General features: G+C 50.3%; 1 protein-coding gene across 1 annotated transcript in view; it reads left to right on the top strand.

The window, feature by feature from the left end:
• Positions 1 to 11118, top strand: part of USP43 (ubiquitin specific peptidase 43) — an 11909-nt gene extending 791 nt beyond the window's left edge. Inside the window, exons 3-15 of the mRNA XM_010019086.1 lie at positions 545 to 637; positions 1183 to 1318; positions 1808 to 1952; positions 2712 to 2895; positions 3582 to 3693; positions 4228 to 4322; positions 4832 to 4909; positions 5380 to 5509; positions 6266 to 6385; positions 6542 to 6767; positions 7614 to 7772; positions 8449 to 8601; positions 9575 to 11118. Of these exons, the coding sequence (XP_010017388.1) occupies positions 545 to 637; positions 1183 to 1318; positions 1808 to 1952; positions 2712 to 2895; positions 3582 to 3693; positions 4228 to 4322; positions 4832 to 4909; positions 5380 to 5509; positions 6266 to 6385; positions 6542 to 6767; positions 7614 to 7772; positions 8449 to 8601; positions 9575 to 11118 (3175 nt within the window). The remainder of the gene's footprint in view (positions 1 to 544; positions 638 to 1182; positions 1319 to 1807; positions 1953 to 2711; positions 2896 to 3581; positions 3694 to 4227; positions 4323 to 4831; positions 4910 to 5379; positions 5510 to 6265; positions 6386 to 6541; positions 6768 to 7613; positions 7773 to 8448; positions 8602 to 9574) is intronic.
• The last annotated feature ends 6419 nt before the right edge of the window (positions 11119 to 17537 follow it).

Here is a 17537-nt window from a genome sequence, read left to right as displayed (position 1 = left end):
ATCTGAACTAAGATCTTGCTCCAGAGGGGAAAGGGAATTTCACTACTTAAATTTGGTATATCCTGTGAAAATCTACAGTATGTACCGCTTCTTCACCTGCCCCCGTGCATACTGAAAGCAAGTTTTTCCCTTCTGAGTAAGAGGTCTGTACACGTGTGGTGCTAATGCTGCCACCTCCCTCCTATCAGTTCACCTCTCTTCAAAGGCAAAGCCCTTCCCAACCTTCCATGTTGGAGCAACTGTTGCTGAATTATTAATTTTGCAGTGGTGTTTATTAAAAGGCAGTGAGTGGGGTGAAATCTTTCCTGGCAAACCTGTAATGGACCTTCAGCCTAATTATTCAGAAAGGATCTAGGAACCAGCAGCCCATCGCTTGCAGAAGCTCTGTCTGTAGAGCCTCTGTGCAGAGCTGCTTTATGGGGAGGAGGAGTAGTAGAAAGGGGTGGCCAGGTTGACAAGGGAAGGCTGTTGCTTGTGCTTTGGTGATTTATTTCTTCTGATGACATGAGGAATAACTCTGCCCTGTTACTGATATTCACACCAGGTCCTCTCTGACGTGCCCTCATTGCCAGAAGCAGAGCAACACCTTTGACCCTTTCCTCTGCATTTCTCTGCCGATTCCTTTGCCTCATACACGGTATGTAACTGTTGAGTTGGCTCTTTCCCATGCACATAGACGTGTTTAATTTCCTACTGAAGGAAGAGAGGTGTCAGCAGAAATCTCTGCAGTAAGTCTTTAAAAAAGATGGATAGGACCATATGGGGCTTTAATTCTTTAGCTTTGCAGGTGAATTGGAAAATTGAGCCTTTTACTTGTTCCAGAATGGTCCTTCCCCCCCACCCCCCCGCCAGGTTCCTATAGAATTAATTTTGGGGAGAAAAAAATCTTTGATTCACATAACCAAACATTCTGCTTTTGGCTTTATTTATAGCATTTTAAAATTAAAAATGAAGCACTTTCTTTAACTCTCCTTAGAACAGTCTCACTGATGACTCCAATGTCAAAAAGTGAAGTTAAAAGTTTTCCTGCAAAGCATTTTGCTCTTTTTGCAAGACAGCATTTGCCAGTAAAGGAAAAAGCTTCAGGGAGGGTAAAAAAAAGAATCCAAATAAGAAGTTCAGGGCAAAGATGAAGATGCAGAGCAAAGCTACAGGGTGTAAATGCCCCCCTGCTCTCTGCAGGCCGCTCTATGTCACCGTGGTGTACCAGGGGAAGTGCTCTCACTGCATGCGCATCGGCGTGGCCGTGCCTGTGGCAGGGACGGTGGCCAGGCTGCGGGAAGCTGTATCCTCAGAAACCAAGATACCCACGGAGCAGGTAATGGGCTGAGCCTGTCACCAGGCGTCCTTCCTTGAGCGGGAGGGAGAGAAGGACTTTCGTACCGCGTTGGGGATGTAAGAGTTGAAATCCCATCCCGTGAAGCAGGGCGGCGCTAACCTGGATCATGCTTTCCCCTGTGCATTGGCTTCTTGAAACCTAGTGATGTTGGGATAGCCATCAGTGGAGTGTGCAGACCTTCCTGATCACATGGGCACTCACGCATGCTGTCAGTGAGGGAACCATCGGGCATCTATGGGGAATTCCTCTGTAGGAAGAGCTTCAGGAAAGCTGTCTGATGTCGCTAAACCCTCTCCATGTGCTGCCATCACCCCAGCTTCTCTTTTAGGGCAGGCTTTTTCCCTGTTCCTTGCTCCTGGCCAGTGCCAGGAAGTTTTGAGGAATGCCATCCCTTAGCAGGGATGGGGCAGCTCAGCTGGACCAGGCATGGGTGGTTTAATGGCTCTGGTTTGCTTCTGCTGGCTCTAGATCGTGCTGACAGAGATGTACTATGATGGGTTTCACCGTTCCTTCTGTGACACCGATGATCTGGACACCATTCATGAAAGCGACTGCATTTTTGCCTTTGAGACCCCAGAGATATTTAGGCCCGAGGGTATCCTCAGTCAGAGAGGTAAGTCATAGCTCTGCTTAATGCCCACCTCAGGTGTGTGTGAGAGAGGCTTGTTTTGGAAAAGGATATACTTGAGAATAGGAGTCCCACAAGTAGTTGGTGTTCTGGTGTATTGATTTCATCTCTGACTTTGTCCAGCCTCATTCCAGCAGACTTCATGGTGTTGTCAGCTGGGAGGTTATCAAGAAGCCATGTACACTCCTTTCTTCCGCTTCCCGGGCTGATTCTGCACACCAGGCTGCCTTAATGTGAGATCTGTTGTCAGACTTAATTTAAAGACCTGCTAGAGACCAGCTGAAGCCATTGAAATTGTGTTATTTAAAATCAGATTGCCAGTGATGAATAAACAGTCTCAAGAATGAACAAACACTTTCTCTTTCAAAGCTCAGAAGCCTCCGCTTCTCTGCATCTCCCTTTGAAAGGGAGTAATTGCATCCTGGGTGGATGGAGCATAATCAAAGGCAAATTTTATTATTGGAAGTCCTAAGTAGGGTTTGTGTCACTTCAGCTTTTCTTGCAGGCAAAGCCATGAGTGCTTGTACAAAGTGCTGTGGGAAGTCAGTTAGGTGAGCACTTGCATTTGATTTCTTTCTGCAAAGAAAGTGAAAAGTAAATTGCTCTTTGCAGCCTTCATGCAAGTGGCAAAAATGGTCTTGATCCCATGCTGACCTGCTCCTCTGCAGCCCAAGGACGGTTTCCTGAGGGGGGCACTAAAGACAAGTGACATAATAAAGCATTTCCTTCCTCCGCACTTTTCAGGAATACATGTGAACAATAACCTGAATAACTTGAAATGTGGCACTGAACACTCCCGAACAATATCTTACACTCAAGGAACAGCGAAGTCTGGAAAACTGGAGCAGTCCTCTCCTAAACCAGCAGCGAACGACAAGATTGTCTTGCTGGTGTGTAACCGAGCGTGCACTGGACAGCAGAGCAAAAGGTGACTGGCAGCTTCACTAAGAGCTGCTCTTCTGGCTGCATCCTTAGTTGACCTGGGGCTTACTCACCATGTAGTGAAAACACAAGGCGAAGGAGCATCAGCTTGCATTCCTAGCTTGCATTAGGTGCTAAAGAGCATGTTGATCAAAAAACATTAATGAATGCAGCAAAATACTCCTGATTTTGGTGAACTTCAAATAGTCCCATGTTAGTGGGAAGTGGTGAGTGCAGAGCAGCTGGAAGATGTGCCACCTCTCTGTAAGCTGTTTGGTTCCAGAGAACAGTGAGCATGTCCGACCACATCTGTGATGTGTGGAAGGCTCTAATTGGAGTCAAACAGGGTGGGGGAAGTGAGATATGACCCTGGCAAAGGCATTTGTACCAACAGCAGACTCAGAACTGTCTCAGCTGCTCACGTTTGCTTCACAAAACATTATCCCAGGCAGGTCACAAAGCTCTGCAGCCTGAAGCTGCTTGAGCAGAGAGCAGGGCTGCAGCCCATTGGAAGGGGCCCTCTGCACGGGCAGCTGTGACACTGTTATTCCTAAATTAAGCACCTCTTCCCTGGAGAGAAGTGTTCATCCAAAGAGTGCCGAGCAAGGAGAGTGGCATTGTCAGAGTCTGGGGATCGATTGCTGAACAGAATAATCCTTTAATTGCTTGCTCAATTGCTGCTTCTTCCCATAGGTTTGGCTTGCCCTTTGTGTTGCATTTGGAAAAAACAATTGCTTGGGATATTCTGCAGAAGGAAATCCTGGAGAAGATGCAGTATTTCCTGCGGCCTGCAGCCTGCCTGCAGGTGAGGCACACGGCTTGTCTGGTTAAGACTTCCACCTCTGTGTGACAGGGACTGAAGAGGGGGGCCAGTTACCTGCAGTAATGATCATGCTGCACACACCGAACTGAGCTTCCCAGTGTTCCTTTATGCAATGATATCCAGATCCGGTATTCCACCTCTTTGGTCTGTTTGTGAAAGGTACAAGTAGGATTAGACTGATGATGTAAAGAAATTGCATGCTTCACCTCCTTGCCCTCAAGAAGTACTTGAGAGTGGTGCTGGTGTCTGCACTGGAATCCATTGGTTGCTGGTGTTTGCCTTGAAGAAAAGCTAAACTGTTTGCTTAGTGATGGTGTGTTTCTGATGAGAACCTGCTCTGAGAGTAGAGGGGTGTCTGCTCAGGTTGCTGTAGAGGAGTTGTTGGGTACAAAGCCTCGCTTCCTGTACCTCACCTCTCTGGAAGCTGCTTAGGTATAACTTGTGAATTTGCTGAGAGCAGGTTTGCACTTGGGTAAGCTGGGTTTGAGCCATTGAGATGACTTCTGCTTGTTGCAGGTTTGCCCGTTCAGCTTGCGAGTGGTCAGTGTTGTGGGCATAACATACTTGCTACCTCAGGAGGAGCGACCCCTCTGCCACCCAACAGTGGAAAGGTGAGTCTGTGCTCATTCAGGGGTGGAGAGAGGTTTGCCAGCTGGGGACTCTGTGTGCAGGAAGGGATCGTCTTGGAGTGGATGTGTGGAATGGACTTCACAGGCCATAGGAGCAGGGAAGCGATTGAGTGTCCTCAAGAAGCTGTGTGAGGATTCGCAGTGGTGTCTGTGATGCCATCTGGAGTCTGTCCTCTGCCGAATGGAGAACACAATGGAAGTTTCACTCCAACCATTTCACTTCTTTGTAGTGTCTGTTATTCTTCAGAAATCTGTGGATGTCTGTGCTGTAAATAAGTGTCAGTTTGTTCCCAGAACCAAAGTACTGGTAATGCAGTTTGCCAGCTCTGCCATGTTCTTTGCTGTATGAATTCCTTGTACTCCTTTGCAAACTTGAGCTGTGTGGGAGTGGAGGAAGGATGGAGGGCGGGCGGAGAGAAGTTATGCATGTGAAAGATATTGTAGGCTTCAGACTGAAAGATGGTCTAACTTCTGTTTGCTCCTCTCTGCAGGGCATTGAAGTCATGTGGACAGGGGGGAACTGCTCATGTGAAATTAGTGGTAGAATGGGACAAGGAAACTAAAGATTAGTAAGTATAAAGTAGAAATCCTTAAAGTGTGTTCACCTCGAGAGTGATGCTGTGTGCTTGTGTGAATTGTGCACCCTTCAGCAAAGAGGAGACCCCTCCAGCTGCACCCCGTGGCCCTGTCCTGGGGCTGCCCAGACTTGCTCCAGGTGGAGCCCTTTTCTCTGTAGCTGGGTTTTGCATTATAGAGCAGGCGTCTCGCTGGTGGCTCCGTCCCCCACAAATCATACTTGTGTGAGAAAGCCTGTGGGCAGCGAGTGGCTCCTTCTGTCTGAGATAAACTGGAGCGGGTGCCACTGCAGGTGATTCCCGTGTTCAGCTGTGCTGCCCTGGCAGGATCTCTTGCCAGCAGCTCTCGCTCACGAGTGGTGGGACAGATCCAGGAGAGAGCTGCTGATTGCACGCCGAGCGCAGCTCCTCGGCAGCGTGGGGAGTGGTGGATGTGCTGTAAATGTGTTGTCTCCCTGATGCAGCTTGTTTGTGAACACGGAAGAGGAATATATTCCAGACTCCGACAGTGTCCGCCAGCAGAGAGAGCTTCATCACCAACCTCAGACCTGCACTTTATCTCAGTGTTTCCAACTGTACACCAAAGAGGAACAGGTAGGGACAAGACAGGACTCAGGAGGTCTGGCTGGTCCACACGCTGCACCAGCTCCCACGCTCAGCACAGGAGCTGCTTTGTGCTAACACTGATTTGTTGAGACAGGAGAATAGTTCTGTAACACAACAGTAGTTACCAGCCCTGCTGACAGAGTTTCTCTGCAGTGAGGAGGAAGCTGTGGGAGGTGCTGCCTTTGGGGTTTTTGCCCAAATGTTGATAGGAGAACTCACTCCTCTGTTCTGCAGTTTCCTCCCTGTGAACCAACGATGTCTTTTTCTGGCACACATTATAAGGGGTTAGAACAGTATGGCTTCTCCTGGGAATTTACTGCTCTGTCTTGGAGCAGCTGTGTGTTCCACAGCCTGAGCAGGCCTGGGGTGGGCTCAGGTCAAACCCATTGAGTGGGACTCCCGACCACTGCACCCAGTGCAGTGCCCACCAAGCTCATTTCTCCAGGAGTGTGGCTGCTCTCCTCCTCTAGCTCTGCTTGTGGTGGGAGGAGGTTGACGTGGCAGGAGCAGACTGCAGATGGGTCTGATCTGGCCCTTGCCTGGAACACTGAGTAATCTGCATCTCATTGCCAGAGGTCTCTGATCTGCTGTAAAAAGGAGTGGCCCTAGAGGTGGACCCATGACTGAGCTTTGATTTGGAGCCTGTCTTGTCTCCTCTTTCGGAAGTGAGGGAAAAGATGTTTGACAGCTTAAAGCAGCCTTAGAAGGTGAAAACTAAACCCCGCTCTCTCCTCTTCCTTGCAGCTTGCCCCAGATGACGCATGGCGATGCCCACACTGCAAGCAGCTGCAACAGGGTAGCATCACACTGAGCCTCTGGACCTTACCTGATGTTCTCATCATACATCTCAAAAGGTTTCGCCAGGTGAGGATACTTGCAGTGTGGCTGGAGGCCTGCGGCTCAGCTTGGGGGGCCTCACTACACCACCTCTTCTGCCCTATGCACTCCTCTCCCGGGTTTCTGTTTCCCGAGGGTGGTGGCCTTGCTGCCACTGCAGCTCATGCCCTTCTGTTTACACAGGAAGGAGACCGAAGGATGAAACTTCAGAACATGGTTAAATTCCCCCTGAGTGGTTTGGACATGACTCCTCACGTTGTTAAACGCAGCCAGAGCAGCTGGAGTTTGCCATCTCACTGGTCACCCTGGAGGAGGCCCTACGGGCTCGGGAGGGATCCTGAGGACTATATCTATGACCTGTATGCTGTCTGCAATCATCATGGCACCATGCAGGGGGGACACTATACAGGCAAGTACCTGCCATGTCATGTATGGTGCATCCTTTCAGAAAGAAAACTGTTATATTGACATTTGAGTGTCCATAACTTCCTCATCTTTCTTGACAAAAGCACCTAACCCAACTGATAAGGGCTGGCTGTGTAATACCACACGGGTAATTTTTATGAGTTTGAGGAATGGAATAATGCCTGTTGGGTGACGTGGTCTAGTGTGAGGCATCCCTGCCCATGGCAGGGGCATTGGAACTAGATGATCTTAAGATCCTTTCCAAGCCTAACTATACTATGGTTCTGTGTCTTACTGTATGTTTCTTTCTCTGCTACTTTTTTTCCCCTTCAGAGTGATGTAACTGGCCTTTCATGTTTCAAAAATGCTTCTGGCCACTCAGAGCAGAACTTGTGTAGTTGCAAGAGGCTGTTCGACATAGGAAGTATTTGCACACTGTCTGAGTGCACAGCCAGTTTATGAACTCCTCTGAGCTTGTTCCAGCAGCTCCCAGAGCAGCCAGAGACAGACAAAGTTGCTTGGTGGGTCTCAGGATTTGTATGACTCCACACAGCAGCCCCAAAATGTGTGTGTCCGGTTTTGCCCTTTGATGTACTGTAATGATGTCCTGTTCTGAGCAGTGATGCTGGACACAGAAAATGCTGGAATGGGAACTGTTTATTGTATTCTGGTGGCCTCAGGCCCCCATCTTGCCAGTCACACTGGAAGAGGATGTATTGCATGCATAAATCGTTTCTTTCATTCCCCTCTGAGTCCATCACAGCAGATAAGGTCAAGTGTAAGTTATCATACAGCAAACCTGAGAGTAGCAGGAGTGAGGAAAGTCTAATAGTCATGTACTTCCTCTCAGCATACTGCAAAAACTCGGTTGATGGCCAGTGGTACTGCTTTGATGACAGTGATGTTCAGCAGCTCCCTGAAAACGAAGTGTGCAAGCAGACAGCTTACATTCTTTTCTACCAGAGGCGCACAGCAATCCCATCCTGGTCTGCCAACAGCTCTGTGGCAGGTAAGCCCTGCTGGCACTGTCAGGCAGAGGTGGTGGTTTGTCTTTCATGGACAGTTTGTCCTTCTGAAGGATTTTCTGCCCTGCTCTGCTTAAGCCCCTGCTCTGTGTCCCAGAACTTGGGGAGGCTTCTCTGAGTGTGCTGATGCACAGAGGGGCCACAGGAAACTCCCACTCTTGAGGGTGATTGTGTCAAAGCCAGTGGAGATGGGGAACCCCCCTCTACCCCATGGGTAATGCTGCTCAGAGCTGCCCTTGTCAAAACCAGGGCATGAAATGAGACAGTGTCATTCCCTCCAGCAGTGCTGCTGGTCTGTGGTGGGCAGCAGCTGAATCCGGGGAGGGATGGGAGTGGATGCAGATGCCTTGGTGAAGGAAAGGATTTGCACTGTGTTTTCCTGGCAGCTCAGGGACTGCCCTCTGCCTGCGGGCTGCTGCACTGCTGCTGTTGATTCACAGCGTAGTGGGCTGGGTGCCATTCTGTCTCTAACTTATGGCCACACTATTGCGTAAGAGTGGGGGCTTGCTCTCGGCAGTATCTGGATGCTGTGGCTGTGTCAGCCAGCACCACACCCTGCGTGCCTGTCGAAGCCAGTGCAGCGTGGTGTGTACCCCACTCTCAGTGGCCTTCCAGGGTTCCCTGTGTTCTGGCCTGACGTGTGTGCCTGGTTCCCCGCAGGCTCCACAAGCTCGTCGCTCTGTGAGCACTGGGTCAGCCGCCTGCCCGGCAGCAAGCAGCCCAGCGTCGCTTCGGCAGCCTCGTCACGGCGCACGTCCCTGGCCTCACTCTCGGAATCAGTAGAGCTGACTGGGGAAAGGAGTGAAGATGATGGTGTGTATCAGCACGGCAGTGCATGGGGGCAGCGGGCCACTGTTTCTGCTACAAGATCCCTACTAACATAGCTGCAGAATACATAGTTTAAGGGGCACTTACCCTAGCAGCTGGGGAGGCAGGTGCTGTGAGTGAGAGCAGATGGATTCTGGCACAGGTGAGCTTCTCTGGTATAAAAGGATGGAGAAGAGCAGGGCAGAACCTTAAGGAGCCTTTCAAAGAAAGGAAATACTGACAACAAAACCTCTCAAGAGCTCGTGCCTGTGTTTTTTCTGGGTTTCACTGCAGCACCTTTGCAGGGAGGCTGCACATTGCTATAGCTTAGCAGAGGTGCTGTCTGTGCTGCCATGCTGCAGGTTGTTCCTGTTCAGTTCCTGGCTCTGCGTGGCTCCTCCACGTCGTGCCTTATAACTTCTGAAAACATGGAGCTTATGGGACAGTCTGAGCATCTGGAAGCGGGTGTAGAGATGTCCCTGCAGCAGCAGTGGGGTAACTGTCAGACCTAACCATGGCAGTTGCATTTCTGCAGTGCTTATTGTTGTATTTGGTGTTTGTAAGTACAAATACATTGATTTATCTCAAGAGGTAGGAATCCTAGTTGGCCTTTTACAGGATGGTGTGGGAAATGTTCTTTTATACAGAAATACATGCGCTTCTGGGAGCATAATCGTAGTTTTGATTTGAATTTGAATTCGTGGCTAGTTTCAAGGACTTCCAAGGTGCAAAACCTGTGTTTGGTCTCCTGCTGCTCAGGGATGAGAGGAAAATCTGGGGTTTTAGTTACAGGCTGCTACTAGCAAATAACTGTTGTTGAACTCCTTAGTCAGCTTTCATGCAAGAAGCTGTGGCTGCAGCAGGCATGGGGAGGATTGCAGCGTGGTGCAGGTGGGCTGTCGGACACGGGGAACAGTGTCTGTGGATGGTGGGACAGGCAGGGCTCAGCTTTCACACTGAGGTGTCTCTTTCTCTGCAGGAGGATTTTCAACTCGGCCGTTTGTGCGAAGTGTCCAGCGTCAGAGCCTGTCGTCACGATCGTCTGTCACCAGCCCCCTGGCAGTGAGCGAGAACGGCGTCAGGCCCTCGTGGTCCCTCTCTGCGAAGCTGCAGCTGCGCTCCAACTCACCGTCGCGCTTCTCTGGGGACTCCCCGGTGCACACCTCTGCTTCCACCCTGGAGAAGATTGGGGAGGCTGCTGATGATAAAGTCTCCACCTCCTGCTTCGGCAGCCTGAGGAACCTCTCTAGCAGCTACCTGGAGCCCTGTGATGGCAGTCGGCGAGAGCACAGGACGGCTCGCAGGGCTCCTTTGGCTGTCATGGAAGGGGCGTTCAGGGAAGAGGCTGTAGTAAGGACATCTAGCTCGGATCTTTCAGATGAGTATGGTAAAAGCTCTGTGCAGCCAGACAGGAGTCACCCTGCTTTGGACCCTTTTGATAACAACAATCAAATCGCCTTTGTCGATCAGAGTGATTCTGTGGATAGCTCTCCTGTCAAGGAGGTGAAAGCCCCCACTGGGACTGGGCTGGCTGCAGAGAAGGCAGATGGCACTCCTAAGAAGGTTCACAGCTCCAAGGGAGTTTCTGAGCCAGACAAAAGTTTGAGGAAGGGACGGACAGTCTTATCTACCCAAGAGACCAAAGTCTCTCACGCTTCTCCTCCTCCAATAAAGAGTGCCCAGAAAGTGTCCCGGTCTAGAAGTAAGACGGACTCCTCTAGGGCCGGTGGGAGACATGGGTCTCCTGCTCCCGCTCAGGCTAGGAAGGACCATAGCACGAAGCCCCTTGAGGTGGCTGTCCCGTCAGCCCAACAGAAGCAAAGGGCAGGTTCATCTCCATCCTCCACAGCTGCCAAGAGAACCCCATCAGGCTCATTGACTAAGGGCTCTTCTGCTGGGAAGAGCCGGACTTCAGACCGAAGCCTCAGCAGGGAGGGCTCTAAGCTAAGTCTGGGGTCGGATAAGACGAGCGTTACCAGCAGCTCGAGAACGAGCTCCCCTCGGATCAGCCACTCCAGGAGTGACAGCAGGGCAGTGGACAGCAAGCACGTGCGGAGCTCCTCGATGGCCAACCTGCGGTCTCCAAACGTGGGTGTGCGTTCTGCTCTGAAGAGGGACAGCAAGTCGGAGGAGAAGGGATTGTCTTTCTTTAAATCGGCCTTAAGGCAGAAGGAGACACGGAGGTCAGCGGACCTGGGGAAGACCACGATGCTCTCCAAAAAGACAGGGAGTGGCAGTTCCAGGTCAGGCAGTAAAAATGTGCTGGAAGACAAATCAGAGAAAGGTGTTGTCCCACCAGCCTCCCAAACCAATGCCAACGTTACTGCAAAAGAAAAACTCATCCCTAAAGACGCTGCACCCAGCAAACATTCTCTGCTACCCAGTCGCAAGTCCAAGTCTTCCCAGCTAGATCCCGGAGTCCAGTCTCCTCCTTCCAGTGGCAAGCAGTCTGCTGACAAGCCACTGAAAAGGTTACCTTCCAGCATGCAGGTGTCTGTACGGCCTTCTCTGGAACCTCAGTGAAATGCTGCAATCCAGGTGTCTTTTCTTCTGCTGAGAAGCTTATTTATTGAGCTCTTGTTTTTTTGTTCATGTGCCTAATGTATGTTTTGAGGAGAAGTTAACTGCAAGTTGTTAAAGCGCCTTTTGATTCTGCCATCAAACCAAATAGCCACAGGCAGCCAGCACTGATGCAAGTAGTCTAGCTGGAGTCGTTGTTGAACGTGAATGCAGCTGTCCCATAGCACTTGTACAGGAGTCTCTTTATAGAAAATGCAACAACTTCCTTCAGATTTGAGGTCTGAAATCTGAAAGCCAGTTGTACTGACACTAGTGTGCTTTGTAGAGCTGTGAACTGATATTCCTTTGGTCTTGTTCTGAGCAGGCTGTGTCCACGCTGGTGTGTGGCCTTGTTCTGAGCTGGGGAGGATGCGAAGGAAACTGGAAAGGAGAGACTGCCGCTTCTTATGCTCTCTCTTGACCCCCTCTCTCCGCTCCCCTCCATTTTCAAGCTTTCTAAAGGGCAATATTTCAACACTAATGTTGTTTCTCAGGTATATACTCAGCCAGTATAGGAGGGACTAGCATTAGTGGATGGGCAGAAAGGTACCTGTGTGTCCATGTGTGTCTGTAACAGTTCATTTTGCATTCCAGCAGCTGAAAGTAGGTGGTGGGATTTTTTTTCCATGAAATGTAACCTGCGTTTTTTTGTTGCTATGTCTGCAAAGAGTTCTGCTCTGTCCATACCTAAAGCAGCCTCTACCCTTTCCTCTTTAATTACTTTCTCTCTTCTGAAACACTATACTGAGCAACAGAAGAAACCACTGAGCATCAGCTGGTTGCCAGCACCTTGGTACCTGTGGGAGATGGTGGCAGTGCCATATGGGAGCTGTCTTCCTGACCCTGGGGTGGGTGATGCTGTAGGACCCCTGTTCAGACTCCTGAGAAGAAGCATTTCCTGAAGTGCTCAGGTGCTTAATCGTGGTGGTGTGAGCGTAGCACCCATTACTTAGAGCGGTGATGTTTAGATAAGCCAAGTGTCACCTTGTCTTCTCTGCCCTCTCTGAGCGTGCTTTGAGGCAGCCTCTCGTGGGGCTGGCGGGGCTGTACCAAACACCACGGGGCAGTTTTCACCTCTCTTGAGTGCTGCTGTGTCCCTGCCCTCACACACTCCTCGCCTTCCCCCATGGGTCTGGCTCCGCCACGTCCCTTGGAACCACTCCTCAGCCTCCTGTGGATGAGTCTATCAGGGTTTGAACACTGCATCTAGTGACGTCTTTGTTTACAAGCCCTTCTTACAGGGGAGATTCCTCAAGCTCTTTATGATTCCTCTTAAAAGGTTGACTCCTCAACTCCTTTTATATGTGTGGCGTATTTATTTTGTTTATCAAAGTGCTGCCTCTCCTTTGTGTTCAGCAGCAATCCTGTGTAGGTCACGATGGGCAGTGTGCTGGGCACGCTTGTCTTCCGAGTGAGGGCTCTGCCTCTCGTCCAGTCTGCTGTGGTAGAGCTTCCCCAGACTTTGCTGGTGGACAGATCTATTTGTGCATCTCCTCTCAGTGTAACAAACAGCCCTCAACCAGGTAGTGACTCTGAGCTAGTCTGTGCCACCTTGTCCCTTGAGCTGATGTGCTGGTGGTCCCCAAGAAGCCTTGTCCCTGGGTCTGCTGGGCACCTTGCTGCTCCATGATCACTTCTTACACTCAGCTCACGACATGTCTGCAGCAGGCTTTGCAGGGGAGTGTTTTGGGGGAGCTGGCACCCCAGAGAACAGGCAGCGTGTGTGTGACAGTGAGCTCGCCTGCAGTGCAGCCCTTGCTCTGTCCCTGTGCCCTGCTGCAGCCCAGTAGCTGCACCAGCAGCCCCCATGTTTTACCAGTGTGCTGGACGCTGGGCCCTGGACTCTGTTTTTAAACCTGAACATGATCATCTCTTGATGCTTTTCTTCTCCCAGGCATTGTCTCAGTCTCATTGCAGCAACAAGATTGCATTACTTGCTTCTTAAATGTATGACTTGGATTATTCTTGGATTATTTTTTGTTACATCCAGCAGAGCAGATAAGACTTGCTTCACGTTGTAGTACTTAAATTACTCCCTGAAACGCTGATGTTGGAGTATTTGTTTAAGGTTTTATCTGTATTAAGGTCATGCTCTATGTTGGCTTTTCTCTTCTAACAACTCTTGTAGCGAGAATGTAATTCTGGTAACTGGTGCAAACTCGGGTTTGTCTTTTCCTAGACAGAGCCCAGTTTTCTATGCGTTTTGCCATGGGACTCTTGTGAAAGGTTATTTTTATCAAATGACGTTTCTTTTCCTGCCATCGTTCACTGAAGAGGTTTAAAGTGGAAGCTGGTGTATGGTTTTTGAGGTGGTTTTGCTCCTGTGCTGCATGCCTGGGCTGGAGGAAATCTGCAGCTGTGTCCAAACCAAGAGTTTTAGCTGAACACCAGTTCAGTGTGTTTGCAGCTGGGGCATGAGAATGGTCAGTAGAGCTCCCGTGTGGACAAAATGGGAATAGAGGTCCTGGGTTCCAGCAGCTGATGTTAAAAGCAGAGCAGAGCGTGCCGGTGCAAGACCTGTTCTGTGGCTGTGTCAGTGCTGTAATGAAGCAGTTTGGAAAGCGGCGTGTGCTGCCCCTCTGCGTCCCTGCTTTTGGTATCATGCATTTCCAGTGGTGTATGCACTGCCTGCACAGGTGAGGGTTGAAGAGTGTGGGTCCAGGGAGCAAGGATGTTCATTGTGTAGAACCAAGCCTCCTCGCTGGTAACGTCATGGCACCATCGGTGATGTGGAGTACATCTTCCTAAAACTGAATGTAGGTTATTGCAGTGATCTGGAGAAAAGCAGCATCAATCTTCTCTCCTTGATTTACAGCAGACTTGTTTTGTAGCTCTTTTCGTGCACAGGAATTCCTGTCCATGTGTGTCATGTTGTCCAGATGTAAGGATGTGGCATGGCACTAGGGAACACTCCAGAGAGGGATCTTCCAAGTCCTACATGTCAACATCACCTTGGCTTTATGCGTTGATCCTTAGAGCAGCAAAGGCTCAAGGCTGTACATGGTCACCTCTTTTCTTTAGAATTCCCATTTGGCTCCTGAAGCACTTTGCACTCTGCCCATCATGCACAGTGTGGGGCGTGTGGAATAGCCCCGTGTGTGGCTGCCTTGGGGGGCGTGGGGCCTGGGACCCCCATCTGGTGACTGGGGGGCAGAGGTTTGCTGGGTACCTCATGCTGGTGGGAAATGCCATCGAGGAAGGAGGCTCAGCAGCATCCCTGTGCTCAGAGAGAGTGTGAGCTCCATGGGAAGGAGGCTGCCAGCCCTCTGAAGGGTTTTATGGTGCGTTTCTGATCAGCTTCGGGTTGAGCTCACCTTCTTTAGCCACACGTAACTGCTATCCCAAACACATCCCTAGTCTGACACTCGCTCCTGTTCCTGGAAGCGGCTCTGGGGGGGCAGGGAAGCAGCGCCTTCATCCCAGCACCAGGTTCCTGCTGGAGTCACAGAGGGAGATTCTTTTTACCCTTTTCTGGGCTGTGTCTTTTGGATAGTGTTTAGTAGTATACAAATTATAAGCACATTTTCAATGATGTGTGTTAAAGAGGCACCTTTTATTTGTGTTAATCACATTTGATAGACAATTTGGTGCCTGCAGTTCTCTGTAACCTGTGTCTCACTTTGGGTGTATGAATTGTTAACCCTGTCGAACTTATCAAATATGGCTAAATAAAGAAAAAAGACGCTTAGGATAGAGAATTAGCAGCTTAATTACAGAACACTTGTTCCACTGTAAGTGCCCTCATCGCCTCAGCAGCGGGGTTCTTTGCTTTCCAAACTGAAGCTGGAGCATGAGCACCCATCCTCTCGGCAGCGAAGCTGTGCATGGCAGCTCCCGCCTCCCACCGCATGCACTGGACTATGCAAGCGCTGCTGCAGGCACTGGCCTCGCTCCCCGGCCGGTGCCGGGCTCCGGAGCGCCGCTGGAGCCCGACTTCTGTTCGTGGTGTCGGCACGTAGGAGCATGGCCCCGGGTTCCTGCTTTGTTTGCACATCTTTGATTCTTTCCTTCGCAGGATTCTGCATTACTGACCAGGCTGGAGTGTAGCACAAGGTCAGAGGGAGCCGGAGTGGTGAAACGAGAACAAACTGGGTTTCTGTCTTGTCTTGTTTTCTCTTTTTTTAACAGGGAAACCCCATCCGTGTTGTGTCCGTAGCCTGCATTTCCCGTGTAACTGTAAGGACACATTCTGCGTTGGGAGCAGAGGCTGTGCCTGTACCCCCACGAGCACCCAAACCCAGAGGTTTTGGTTGAGTTTCTGTGCTCAGGGTGTTGGGTGGGCTCCAGGTCCTGCTCCCCATGGGCTCTGTACCCATCCCCTGTGAGCATGGAGAGGGTTTGGAAACGACATTCCAGATGATTTTCCTGTTTTCTTTTTATTTTTTTTATTTTTTCCTTTATCTCTGTCATTTGTCTCCTAATCCAAAATAATTTGGCAGTATCTGATGTTATCTGTGGAGGGAACTGAAATTTAGTTTTAATCTGTGGTGAGATGAAAGTACTTACATGGTTTTTGTAACAAAAGCACCCTCAAGCATTTACTATTAGGAGCTTTGTTTTGTGAAATAAAAGCACCTCAAGACCTGCACCATATCTATATAGGGGCTGAAGATTTAGGGAGTCTTCTATTTTTTTAAAGGCAACAGCACTCAGTGTATCTGCAACCAGTGTTTTTTAAAGACACAGATTAAAACTAAGTGGAGACACCAATCCCGTTTCACTGGAGGCCCTGCAGCACAAACACGATGCGAGGAGGTTGGCTTTAGGTGCGGGTGGCATTTGTGCAGTGCAATAAGAAACCATTTCTAGGTGCTACATTGCCTTGGGTAGGGTGACACAAGGGAATCCAGGCTACAAGCGGCTAGATTATCTTGTGGCCTTCCAAGTATTGATTTGTCCAGGTTCGCTCACCAACTGTGCCTCACCATTGGTTAAAATTGAATTTTAAGTCCTGTTGCAAATGCAGTTTCTCTTCTGGACACAATGTCAGATTTTACACTGGAATATCTACAGTTCTGACAACTGCATGTCACATCACTGTACACCAACCTGGGACGTGGGGCTCGCCCACTCTTTGATATTCTCCTGTATTTTAATGTTTTTGAACTGTACAGAAACTGGGAGCAGGCTGTCTGTACTTGGGATCGAACATTGTACCATAAATTTTAAATTATTTGAGGACAAGTGCATGAGACTGTGTCAATGCCTTTTATTATTTATTTGTATGTTTTATTATTCAAGGTGTATGCACTTTTAATATGCAGAATTTATATTTTTATGTTAAAAGTCATTTTCTTTCAGAAAGAAGAGTTTGAATATGAGGAATTGGAATTAAGTGCAAAAAGGGGAATATGTAATAAAATACAATAAATTTATTACTAGGCATCCTGCCTGTGTGAGTGTTTTTCCAGGTCCTCATCTCTGCCCTGGCCCTGTAGTACAGGATGGGAGCAGGGCAAGGGCTGTGACATCCCTCTGCATCCCCAACTGAGCTGGTCCTGGGGGAACAGACCCGTGTGCTGGGGAGGGGGGGACGCAGGCTCCTGGTGTTGTCCTGGGTGCTTCTCTCTGCACAGACCAGCAGCCCAGGTCCTGCTGGTGCTCAGCCGCGGTCCCTGCTTCTGGTGTGTCCCTGGGGTGCAGGACGTGGACCCCCAGAGCCTTTGTGCTGGTGCATTGTGAGTCCCATGGGTGAGGGGGTGTGATCTGCCTCCTCTTTGAGGTTCAGGGGCTCATACCTGGTGAGGCAGGAGTGGGGGTGTCCCCTGTGCACCCAGCTCTGCCGTGCCTCAGTTCCCTCTTCCTGCCCCTCAAGCCCTGGGGTGCCCAGAGAAGCTGTGGCTGCCCCATCCCTGGCAGTGTTCAAGGGCAGGTTGGACACAGGGGCTGGGAGCAACCTGCTCTAGTGGAAGGTGTCCCTGCCCGGGGCAGGGGTTGGGGCTGGAGGAGCTTTAAGGCCCCTTCAACACAAACCAGGCTGGGATTCTGTGATTCTAAATACTGTTTTCCGTTGAGCAGGGTGGGCAGCGGTGGCTCTGGCCATGAAGAGAGCACAGCCTGGTGAAGGAGGAAGGAGGACCAGCTCCTGGCTGCTGAAGGGAAGACCTCTCTGTCTATGTGGATGGCTGCATCGTCTGCAGGTGCCGCTGTGTGCTTGGTGAGCTGCGGCTGCTGCGGGCACGGCTGGGATCCATCCCTGTGGTTTCTGGGCTGCTTGTGCTCCTGTCTGCGGGGTGAACGGGGTGTGAAACACGTCAGCAATCCAGGAAGGAAAAACGGACAACGTGGTGGGAGCTGCCTGGGGGCACTTCCATTGCGGGCTCTGACCTTCCAGCTGGGCTGAGCCATGGCACTGGTGCGGTAGGCGGCTGCTGCGGGCACGG

This window comes from Nestor notabilis, unplaced genomic scaffold (assembly GCF_000696875.1).
Source record: "Nestor notabilis isolate BGI_N333 unplaced genomic scaffold, ASM69687v1 scaffold17287, whole genome shotgun sequence".
In the NCBI taxonomy this organism is placed as follows: domain Eukaryota; kingdom Metazoa; phylum Chordata; class Aves; order Psittaciformes; family Psittacidae; genus Nestor; species Nestor notabilis.
The sequence above is the reverse complement of the archived record's forward strand: the minus strand, read 5'-3'. Positions and strand labels throughout refer to the sequence as shown.